General features: G+C 34.7%; 1 protein-coding gene across 16 annotated transcripts in view; it reads right to left on the bottom strand.

Moving 5' to 3' along the window:
• The window catches only part of DGKB (diacylglycerol kinase beta), a 790,801-nt gene that overhangs the window by 563,901 nt on the left and 214,537 nt on the right, over positions 1-12,363 (bottom strand). For 10 of the 16 annotated variants that reach the window (XM_058724931.1, XM_058724929.1, XM_058724932.1 and 7 more), the window contains exons 3-4: positions 11,025-11,101; positions 7,192-7,212 (exon numbers count right to left, since the gene is read on the bottom strand). The exons of 1 other annotated variant lie outside the window; for it this stretch is intronic. In XM_058724931.1, the coding sequence (XP_058580914.1) occupies positions 7,192-7,212; positions 11,025-11,101 (98 nt within the window). The remainder of the gene's footprint in view (positions 1-7,191; positions 7,213-11,024; positions 11,102-12,363) is intronic. 5 more of the 16 variants (XM_058724935.1, XM_058724939.1, XM_058724940.1 and 2 more) reach the window with 2 other exon arrangements.

Here is a 12,363-nt window from a genome sequence, read left to right as displayed (position 1 = left end):
TGTCCAGATCAAGAGAGTGCAAGGTTGATGGTCCTCAGAAGAAGCCCTTGAAGGGCACTATTTTTTCTTATCCAGTTCAATGTAATTGAGATGAAACTAAAAATAGGGCAAAAATTAAATTTGGCTGATAAAAGCTCTTAATTTTGGTCAAACTTCTGGCAGATGAGAATAAATGAATTCCTTAAACTACCATTTTGGATAGAAAAAGTATTTGTTCTGTGTAATTATATTGGGATAAGATGGTACAGAATGACCAATTTTATTATAACATTATTTTGAATAAACCTAAAATGGAATATGACATACAGGGATATCATTACAGAAAGGGCATTTTTAAAGATTAGATCATGTGCCAATTAAGAATATGTACTAAGTATGTTTCTGTATCTAATATAATTTCAAGCCAATAGAAACGCAACAAAAATGTCATGTTGTTTATTAATGGTTGCAAAACTCTGCATACACCTTAATCTGATATTTTTAGTTAGTTTAATCTTCCTGTGCTTATTCATAAAGAGCACTTCAGACATTTACACTGGAGGTAGTAAAAAGACTTCACTTTCTTCCACGGGGTACCTGGATGGCTCAGTTGGTTAAGCGTCTGACAACAGCTCAGAGCATGACAGCTCAGAGCCTGGAGCCTGCTTCGGATTCTGTGTCCTCCTCTCTCTCTGCCCCTCCCCCATTCATGCTCTGTCTCTCTGTCTCTCAAAAATAAATAAACATTTAATAAATTTTTTTAATAAAAAAAGAAGACTTCACTTTCTTCTATATTTAATAGATCACCACCACTGCAAAATATTACACATTCTACTAGGAAGTGAACCACGTAATGAAAAACCATGAATAATATAAAAATATAAAGAATAGTCTCAGGTAGCGTTACTTCCAAAAAGCAGTTTGCTACCATGAACGAAACCAAAGTTTCCAAATACACTGATAAGGCTAACAGCCAGGCCACTGTATCAAAATTAGTTTTCTTGAGCAGAGACACCTACTCTTACTAACAGGATTCCTTAGGCATGGCCTATTGTCAGAGATTCAATCCACATTCAACTGGATGAGTGAGCAGTATTGACAGACAATCCTCAAATGTGTGAAGCCCCATGGGACATTAGGAGTTAATTTTATTACAAAAATATAGGAACTTTGTGTAAAAAAAAAATAACATATTCATAGGCACTGTGGCCGGGAGCATGGTTATTTATATTCACTCTTGCTTCTGTGTCCTAAGCCTTAAGTAGTCAGCATTGTGTTTGCCAATATAACAGAAGACAACAGCATAGTTTTAAAGTGAGACTACTTGGATCTGCTCTCAGATTCAACACTTTCTAGCTGTGCCAAGGTGGGCAATTTACTAATCTCTCAATGCCTCAGTTTTTCCATCTCTAGATAAGAATAACATAATACCTACTTTTTGGTCTATTAGCAATTTCAAATAGTCTTTGAAGAATAAGCCTCAAAACCACATTACCTTAAATGTTTTTGTAGGCATTTTAATATCCTTTTTGGATATTTGTTTTAGAAAGCTAGTAACAAAACATGAACAAAGGACTAGAATCATTGACTTTTATTCTCTGGATCTTCTTTTGGAACATGAATACATTTTAAAACCTAACTATTGCAAGGCAAGAGTTTAACATGATAACAGAGGAAAACAATAACAACCAACCAACCAAGAAAAACGAAAGAAGAACTTCAGAATAAAATAATTTTGTGTCATATTCCAATATCTCTACTTGCTATTTGAGGGTTCTGGAGCAAGGAATTTATCTGCTCTTTTATTTATTTATTTATTTTTTTAAATTACCTTTTAATGTTTATTTTTGAGAGAGAGAGAGACAGGACATGAGTAGGGGAGGGGCAGAGAGAGAGGGAGACACAGAATCTGAAGCAGGCTCCAGGCTCTGAGCTGTCAGCACAAAGCCCAATGCGGAGCTGGAACCCACAAACTGTAAGATCATGACCTGAGCCGACATTTGACGCTTAACTGACTGAGCCACTCAGGCGCCTCTATATGCTCGTTTAAGGAAAAAATCTGCCACATCTCAAGTGGGTGTATTTTATAAAGCCTTACATAACCCAAGTAGACCCTCCTTGAAATTAGCGCCTGTAATTTAATAATGAAATACATAAAAATAATCAATCAAAACGAATAGCATCCTTCCTTGGTACATCTTTCTTGGTCCTCAGGAAACATTCTAAAATTAAATGCTGTAGCTCTGCTGTGCTCAGTAAGCAAAAAGCAGCTTGGTTTTATTCTGACAGCTCTAAACCTTAATTTTTTTCATATAAAGTGATATATATATATATATATATATATATATATATATGATCAACCATTTAGGATTGTCATCTAAATGTAATAATAAATCAGCATAAAGCACTTAAGATGCCCTTGGGCACGTGGCATGTAAAATAAATGAAATAATAAAATAATAGAAGGAAGTGCTGGTTTGAGGTTTAATGGATTTTTTATTATCTTAATTTGCCCTCCTCTTTGTTAGTCCAGAAAACCAGGAAAGTCACTACATCTTCCCGAATCAAACCTGCAGTTTCTGTGTTTTAGCTCTTTTGCTATAATTGTTCAGAATCAGGCAACATTGACAAATCACTGCTTTTAAAATGTGAGCATTTAGGGGCGCCTGGGTGGCTCAGTCAGTTGAGCGACCGACTTCGGCTCAGGTCATGATCTCATGGTTTGTGAGTTCAAGCCCCGCATAGGGCTCTGTGCTGACAGCTCAGAGCCTGGAGCCTGCTTCCGATTCTGTGTCTCCCTCTCTCTCTCTCTGCCCCTCCCCCACTCATGCTCTGTCTCTCTCTGTCTCAGAAATAAACATTAATTTTTTTAAAAAAAAATAAAATAAAATGTGAGCATTTATAAACAAATATCTTCTTTTAAAAAAATAAAAGTCTATTATTGGAATCATCATAAATTCGTCAGTTTTGAAAGTTTTCTACGAGATGACATCATCCCATTTATTACTTAAGTTTTACTGTTGATGTAAACTTTTCTTTCAAACTTCTTTATGGTGTTGGTGGAAGCAAATTTCCCCTCCCTTACATTTTGGTCATTACATACAATTTACAGTGTTATAAAACTCAAACTTCTTTAAAGCCAAAATTGAGCTGTTTCAGTTTTCCAATTCATAGAGCTAATTATTCTGCAATGCCTTTTCTGGTTACCCTTGTCTCCTTATTTTCTTGTTAGTAAAAGATTTCCAAATATCTTTTAAATTCTATGTTGTCTAAAATATCTGTAAGTGCATACTGTTCTCAATATATACATTTTCCTTATTTCGTGATTCAGTAGAACATTGCCAAATTTAAGTATTTTATTTTCTACTGCTGTCATGTAGCAGCATTAGAATTGGTTTTTGAAGATTGTGACCTTTAAATAGAATGAGATCACTTATATGCACATCAATGGAAACACTAATAAAAAAAAAAAAGTTGGGTTGGACTTAACTGAATGAGTGTTCAAAAGTCAAATTGGCTATAAGCTCGGAGACACACAGACCACAGGATGTTGAAAATTTTGAGAGCTGCTTTTTCATTTTTTTTTTTCTTAAGGAGCAGCCACAGACTATTTAGGGAGATAACATAGAGAATCTGCAAAGAATTCAGACTGACGGAGCTGCTGAGATATTGTTGCCAAGTTGGCATGAATTCAAAACACATTTCTATACGCCTTTCATTATTATATCTGACCATCTGGGTCCTTTGTTTTTAAGTCCTAGTTAATTCTAAAGAAATAACGCTAGTGTTCATCCAAGTAGATTCAGAGTGAATGAAAATAAATGTCATCGCTCTATCATTAATGTATGCTGGTGGTTTCAGGATGGAGATTTTCTCATATTCAGCAAATGTTCACTGTGCACCCACTTTCTATGAGGCTCCGCCCCAGGTGTTTGGGTGAAGATGCTACTGCCACATGCGAAAATGCTTCCACTAGAGGCTAATCTTCTAACAAAGGATATAAGAAAATAGAGAAATAAATATGTTAAATGTACAGTGTTTGACAGTGTTAAGCGTTGTAGGAAAATGAAGAAGGAAAATCGTTATGTATTTGGGAGGGGCACATGTAGTTTGAAGTCTTATGATGAAGAAATGAGAATCTGTTCTTTGAATAAAGATTTAAAGGAGACGAGGGAGATAGCTTTGCACATATTTGGAGAGAGAACATCAGATAGGCAAAACAGGTGGTGCAAATGTCCTGAGGTATTAAATTGTTCCTGTTTTAAAGGAATTTATATAAAATCCAGTGAGGAGGGGCAGGAGAGCAGAAGAGTGACGGCAGACTAGAATAGTAGAAAATACATTCTCATATGTCTATTATAGAAAATTAGGGGAGAAATACATCAACTGTGACAGGTATCACCTCACCACTTGAAATAGTCAGATCATTGAAGTTTCAATTTAGGATAGGGTACTGCAAATGGTCCATTCACAAATTCTAAATGTTGTGATAGATACAAGATACTATTTTTTTTTTACAATATCGAGATTGGATCCTCAGTGCATTTATGAGAAACCTGTAAGAAGCTATTCAAATTTATGTGTTTAATTATGATAAAATGTAACTAATTAAACTCATAAGTATCTATGTAAGTATCTTCTCAAACTTTTACATGGCTCCCTTGTAGGGCAGAGCAATTCTCGGCGAATCAAGGTGTAAAACCCAAGCCCCATCATGAAAAGAAAGTTACTACATATTTCAACAATAATTAACACATAGTGAATATGATGTTAATAATACAGAATTATCAAAGGCATTTTATTATTCAGTTTGGTGGTAAATTTTCAAAACTGTTCTCTGCTTGTAGCATGATAAGAGGAAAATGGCTGCCTTTGTGTTGACAGGAGTAGGGAAGAGAAGCAGAAATACTGGTTGACATGTTCCTTCCATTCCTTGCTAACTGCCCTGGCATTTATGCAGTTGTGGGAGGCAGAACAGATACAACAGACACAATAACTCTAGGAGCAGGACAGCATTCTGGATGGTGGCCAGGCTTGGCAGGGAAACAAATCACATCTTGTGTCCTCCACTCGTACCTCATGGTAGAAGGAAATCAATTTAGAGTTGGAAAAGACATCAGAGTTATATTTTCTCACTTTATAGTTGAGAAAAGTGAGGCTCTAAGAAAATAAAGGTGATAGGATAGGCTGATGGTGTATCTCATATATTCCCACCTTTTTTCACATATATTCTAGAAATTTTGTATGAAATCATGCTGGTTGCTAAAGTGTGACTAACAGCCACTGTCTTTAAACATCACTGGAATACCTACACATCAGGCACAGAGCTAAGTATTTTATACACACTTTAGAATTTAACCCTTTTAACAACTCAATAAGGCCAGTATTCCTCTTGTTTGACAGCTGAACAAATGGAGGCTAATCATTTGTACACGAACTGCTAATATGTGGCAGATGTGGGATTTGAACTCAGTTCAGTTGAACTCCTAAGACCACATTTTCTGTTATACTTTCCAGATGCTTTCTTTAATGGCAAAGGTTGAATTCGGTTCTGGAAGGACAATTATAGCTTACAATAAAAGGGTGTTTATATCATTGCTAACAATTCTATCAGTGTCAATATCCTTGTTAAAGACACTTAAAATATTATATTAGGCAGCAACACTACCAAATGTAAGTTATGAATTCCCAGGTTTCTTATTAAAGGAATGAAGCAACTCACTAATCTAAATGTAAAGGGTAACCTTCTATATTAGTAGAATCCACAGTACAGAGTACCAAGTACAAAGATAAGGGAAGCTTAGGGAACTATGAAATACAACTCAGCCTTGCACCAAGGATCATCTACTAACAGGAAATGTAAAGAGAAAATCCTACACTCATAGGCACTGATACACCAAGAACCCATATAGAGCAATAAATATGCATGCCGTGTTTTTTTCCTTTGGCTAACCTCAGCTATACCTATTCTTTCTATTCTGCAACTGAAATCGCTTGCCTACTAAACATTTCCATATGGAACAAAGACTGAGCAAGGAAAAGGAAGAAACTCATCCCACTGAGCCTAAGAAGGGCAGGGCTAACTTTGACACCAGTTTTCAGACAGTCCCTGGTAGGGATGCCGATTGTGCAGAAAGGTGTGTTTGTTGACCAACGTGTTCAGTAAATGTCCTTTCATAGCTAAAGCATGCTATATAAAAGCAGCCATTTACTCTGAAGAGTTGTCCCCTAAAACCATAAAGTCCATCTAGTCCGTCTTGGGTGGGGTGGTGGTTGGTAGGTTTCCATAGAGGTCAGGGATAATATCAGGGAAGTGTCATCCTCTGAAAGAGACTGGTGAAAGTCATCACAGTCAATAAGTTGCCATTTCAGTCCTACCTCATCCTAGGAGACTGTAATATGGAGGACCTGTTTCTAGTCGATCAAGATCATTCTGATGTAACCAGATGCACTGTGATATGTCGGGGATGAGATCACAGTGTTTGCTGTCATTGAGACCATAGGGAAACGTGTGAATAAAAAGCTGCTAATACATACCCATTACTTTCAAGGGAGACAATATTATGGTTTTAAATATCTCATGCATTTTGGTATGATATATTCCTAGTATGATAGAAAAATCCATTTAGAGATTCCCAAAATGAGTTGTAATTCTAGGCACCCAGCTGAACTATGGACCCCAAACTTCCTTTACAAAATAGGCGTTGCTAGGAGAGAGTGACTGAAACAACAGATGGTTTACTCTTTTTTCCCAGGAAGGCAAAGATCAACAGCTTTTCAATTATATTTTTCTCACAGATTCTAACAGCACTGTAGATGCCCCCCCCACAATGAAATCTCTATCAATTGCATTTAAATGCAATTATAAACCTCCCATTGTAAAAGAATAAATTAAGACTTTCATTAAATGAATTATTTTATTGGAGTCTGATCCATGTTTTGGTGAAATTAGAAAATTAAAGAGCCTATAAAACTAAAGCCCACCATCTAGACCCTCTTTGAATCCATTAAGACATTAGCTCCTCCGTTTGAGACTTTGATGTGAACAAGTGTCAGTCAATTATAACCTACTAAGTATTATGGATAGACTTGCATATTATATGAATCTTAATGGTACAGAAGTACAGGTCAGTGATATGGATGAGAAATTCATAGCTCACATCAGAATAAAAAAAGAAAAGACAGATTTCAATAGAAAAGAAAATGTCTTACTTGGTTAAGAATGTCTTGTTTCTGTGCATGCAAGGAAAGAAAGAATACATGTGTTAATGTAAGGTAATTTATACTCATTATCTCATATTGTTGACAAACTAAAAGGTCAATTTTACAGATTGATTTTAAAACATACCCTAGATCCATGGGTCTCAAAATGTGGTCCTGAAACAGCATCATTATCATAAACTGTGAAACTGATAGGAATATACATTTTTGAGCCTTACCCCAGAAACACAGAAACTGAGAGGGTAGGGGAACAGGCAGAAACCTGTGTTTTAAGAAGACCCACAGGTGATTCTGATACAAGCTAAAATTTGAGAATCACTTACTAGGTCAATCTTTGAGTGTAATAAGGAAATAGTTCTAACTGATAGGAGATAGATATAATGAACAACACATAAAGATTTTTAAAACCTTCCAGAGAAAATTATGAAAATATAACAGCATTATAAATATATATTAGATTATGAATACTTATTTCTCAATCCTAATGTTTCCATCTTTTGGAATAACATGTTTAACTAGCCCATTGCAATGCCTTTAAAGAAAAATATCTTCCCATACATATAGTACTACTTATTTTTTCCCATGTTTTTAAACATCAATGGAACAATATAGAATTGAATTTGAAATCCAGGAGGGAAAAAGATACACACACACACACACACACACACACACAATTACTTATACTATAATATTCTATGTATATTTTACATATATATAAAATGCAATGCCAAACTGGTTCTTTCTCATATTATCAAATTCCGTTACTTTCATGAATCATTTATATCTGAGATATGCTGACTATATTCACTGTGAGTCTTCTCACTGAGATTGGATGGCTACTAAAAACTAGCTGTAATCATACTCTTAACATTATATCATTCATGTAATATTAGTTGGAGACTAACAAGAATCTCTTACCTTGTTAGGTATGAGTTAGTAGTAATTACATGCATGGGAATATGCCATACTCATTACATAAGAAATGCCATTCAATGTACGTGACATACCTTTCTTTTCCCCTTATTCTCATCTCCCAAAACCTTCCTTTTCATTTTATGGCCAGTCAACAAAGTGAAGAAGAAAGGGCATTAATCTTAATCTGGGATTCCAGATAATTAGGTTTTAATTATGGCTCTTATCATGAAACTAGCTTGTGAATCTTGAGAAAGTAATTTTAGTTTTCTTATAATGACTTTATCTAAAAACGTGATAATCTTATCTGTTTGGGAAACTTAAGACCTTTTTAAAATTTTTGTTCTTAGGGAATCTTTAGTGCCATTGTTTAGAATAATATATTTTTTTTGATTTGGTTATTTATTTTTTTCAAAGAGTGATTGTTACATGATATTTAAAAGACACAAATTAAAAATAATTGATTCATCTGTATATTGCAGTTAGTATTTATTCTCCATTAGATTCATCCATATATTGCAATTAGTATTTCTTCTCCATTAAAATACACAAACAGGTCACATATTCATTATATTAAGCCTTTATACAAAGATTTAGAACTCAGTAATTAAAAGAGATAAGAAATACAGTGCACCTACCATATAAGCAGCTTTAAAAGAGAAGCAAGTAGTAAGAGATATTTAGACTGTTCTTTCTTTGTTTCTTTGCAAATATCTTTTATATGGATGACATAAGCAATGTTCATTTTAGAAAACAAAGGATTTATTATTTATTCTAAAAGTAGTGTAGATTAAATATTTTTTTCCAAATTTTCTTGTATAAGGGGACATCAATTAAGTAGTCATCTGTGGCAAAGAACTTTAGGATTAACCTGTCCGGTCAATAGAGAGTGATAACTTCCCATGTGAATTCTGCATACTGTTATAGTAACCTTTCAGAAACTGGATGAAGTCATGTTCTGAAGAGAACCTCAAGGCTTTAAAGATTTATTTTTCAACATTAAATATTCCTAATTACCTCCTATTGACTTTTGTAAAATACATACTAGTGTTTAAGAGTCATATAAACTTTATTTATTTTTTTTCCTAAGGGAAAAGACCTATCAATGTTAGATTAGGAGTAGTTTTGCTTTTAAATTAGAATTACTTTGGGGTCATAATGAGATCTAACTTTTTGTTTTTCAACAATTCATTATTTTAATAATGCATTTCAAGAGCAGATCTGCACGTTTATGGAGAATTATTACATTACTGAATAGGCTGACATCATATGGGTGTCTAAGAATGAATCTAGTAATTACCTCAATAAATCCAGTATACAGTGACTGATAATCCTCATGAAAAATATAATAGTAAGACTAAGTCTTGAGAGTCTTTTAAATATGAAATCATTGAAGCAAAAAGGCTATTTTGCAAACAAAATTACATTCCAACTTAATTTATAGCTACCAGCTATCTTTAGGGAGAAAAACAAACCTAGTTTTATCTATGTATGTAGATTAGATAGCATGTACATTTTCAAGCATGGTCAGAAATGTAAATATTAATGACACTTTTGGGCCTTACAGCAATTCTGTACAGTTGTCATCTTAGCTTTCCCACTCTGTTTTTATGGTCTTTGAGATTTTCAGTTCTACAAACTTTTCTGCCAACATTTTCTTTCTCATACTATAGCATCCAGGGAAATAAAATCTGAGGGAAATGTACGCTGGATATCTGCTTTTGTTCCTAGGACAGGAAAATGGGAATGGCTTTAAACTGCCTTATTTTCTCCATCATTTGTAGGCTGTAAATATTAACTTTCTTGAAAAAGAAAACAAATCTTAGATTAAAGACCTTTACAAGCTACAGTAATGTATCAGAATATAGACAAAATAAGAAAATATGACATGAAAAAAAGCTATTGGAAATACTGAAAGGAAATTATAAAACAATATGAATTAAGGTTAGAATATATAGATTTGGTTTTGATAAAACGCAAATTCTATAAATCCCTAAGAAAAGTAATATTGAAGGAAAACTAGGAACCGTGCTCTTATAAACATTCAAAACTGTAATGACAATGATTACAAAAAACAAATCGCAGTTAAATCAGCAAACAAATCTATCTAGCTGGCTAAATAATTCATCCAGGGGAAAGGGCCTTTTCCAAAGGGTAATTTGTTTTATCTCCCATACAACACAACTATCATTCAGAGAAACTGCCAAAGAACTCACAGCAAAGGTGCTCAAACATTTAAACGTAGCATCACTCAGGTAGCATTAAAAGGAAGGTTATTTAACAAGTAATTAGGAAAGGAAAGACATTCATTCAAGCAAGGTGTCCAAAAGCAATCGACAGGACATGAAGTTTTTACAAGGAAGGAATTTCAGGGACTTGTCAGCTTACTGGTAGTAGGTTAAAACAAGATAGGGTGAAGAAATTCCTCTTTTTTACCCAAAGTGGCTTTTACAATTACAGATCTTTCTGTAGTCAAGGGAATCATTCTCTGAAGGAGTAACTCTCCTGCCCCCAACGAATTTTGATCTGGGGTTAAAACGTGTAGGTCACAGAGTGAGTGGCAAGCACACTTTGTCTTCCCTTCTATCTAATCCTGACCCGATCCTACCTGAGCAAGCCAATTCAGAATTGCAGTATCTTTAGCATCTAGGGAAAGAACCTAAGACCATATTAGAGGTGACCTATACTCTTTCAAGCACCCAATATAGAAATGTTATTTTCATCAGCAAACGTTTTTTTGAATGGAAAAAGTAGTACACTATTTTATGTATTTTCCAAAATAGCATTTCATTATGAATTTTATTTCATTTATGGTATGGTATATGGTACATATATTTCCAAGGACTCTTCATTAAGAAACCCTTTCTCCAATCACATATATGAAACTGATATAAATGAAAAAGAAGTTTTACCCCTTCAGGATTATACTTTGCAAGCACACCATTACCATGGAATTCTTCAAGAACATCCTTTAATTTCTTTGTGGAATCTATAAAGAAATAGAGAACACACAAATTGTTTGTAGATGCCTATTGTGGTTAAGTAACCCAGTTCAGAAACAAAGACCCATTAAAATATAACCACCAACAGACACTCAGTTTTAAAATGAACATGTAAAACGTTCTTTATCATTTTCGAAAGGCTATTTGGTTGAAAAAAGCAATCACACACAAAAAAGAAAGGGACAGAAATACTATGTTTTCCAAGTGTATTGCCCAAGAATAAGGCCATTACCTATGTACTACATAAATTAATGAGCAAACATATAAAAAAGTAGAATCTCTTCTCTTTATTTTGATAACATAACATCTAAATGAATGAAATAAGCTTAGTTTAAAAAGAAAATATAGGGGGTGCCTGGGTGGCTCAGTCGGTTAAGCCTCCAACTTTTGATTTTGGTTCAGGTCATGATCTCAAGGTCATGAGATCAAGCTCCGTGCTGAGCTTAGGGCCTGCTTGGGATTCTCTCTCTCCCTCTCTTTCTTCCCCTCCCCCATTTGTGCACACACTCACTCTGTCTCTCTCAAAATAAATAAATAAACATTTAAAAAAGAAAAAAAGTAAACATAGGCATTTTTTATTGAACTTTACAATTAACACAGTACATTTTACATATTTTACTCCATTAGCAAAGAATAACCCTGCTGGACAAATAAACACCATGAAATGTGTAGTTAAGCCTCAATGGTGAATCCAGTCAGAGGCAAGGTACACATTGTAGTATTTTGCAGATGGTTTTACAAGGAATTTTCTAAATATACACAAAGAACAAACTAAAGCTTAATTCAATTAAGAAACAAAGTTTAGGAAAAAAAATTAAGAAACAAAGTTGAAGAAGTATCTCTCTACTTGCCAGAAGGGATGCTGCCCCATTGAGGAAGCATTCAATGAAAAGCTATTTATAGCTCCAAATTTAAAAAACACACGAAAAAAGTTTAGGGGCACCTGGGTGGCTCAGTTGGTTTAGTGTCCGACTTTGGCTCAGGTCATGCTCTCACAGTCCATGAGTTTGAGCCCCTCATCAGGCTCTCTGCTGTCAGCACAGAGACTACTTCAGATCTTCTTCCTCCCTCTCTCTCTCTGCCCCTCCCTCACTGGTTCTCTTTCTCTCTTTCTCTCAGAATAAATAAACTTAAAAAAAAAGTTTAAGTGCACCTGGGGGGGGCTCAATCAGTTAAACATCTGACTCTTGGTTTCAGCTGAGGCCATGACCTCAAGGTTTATGAGATGGAGCCCATGTTGGGTTGGGCT

Source organism: Neofelis nebulosa, chromosome 4 (genome assembly GCF_028018385.1).
Source record: "Neofelis nebulosa isolate mNeoNeb1 chromosome 4, mNeoNeb1.pri, whole genome shotgun sequence".
NCBI classification, from domain to species: domain Eukaryota; kingdom Metazoa; phylum Chordata; class Mammalia; order Carnivora; family Felidae; genus Neofelis; species Neofelis nebulosa.
This window is presented reverse-complemented; position numbering and strand designations above follow the sequence as displayed.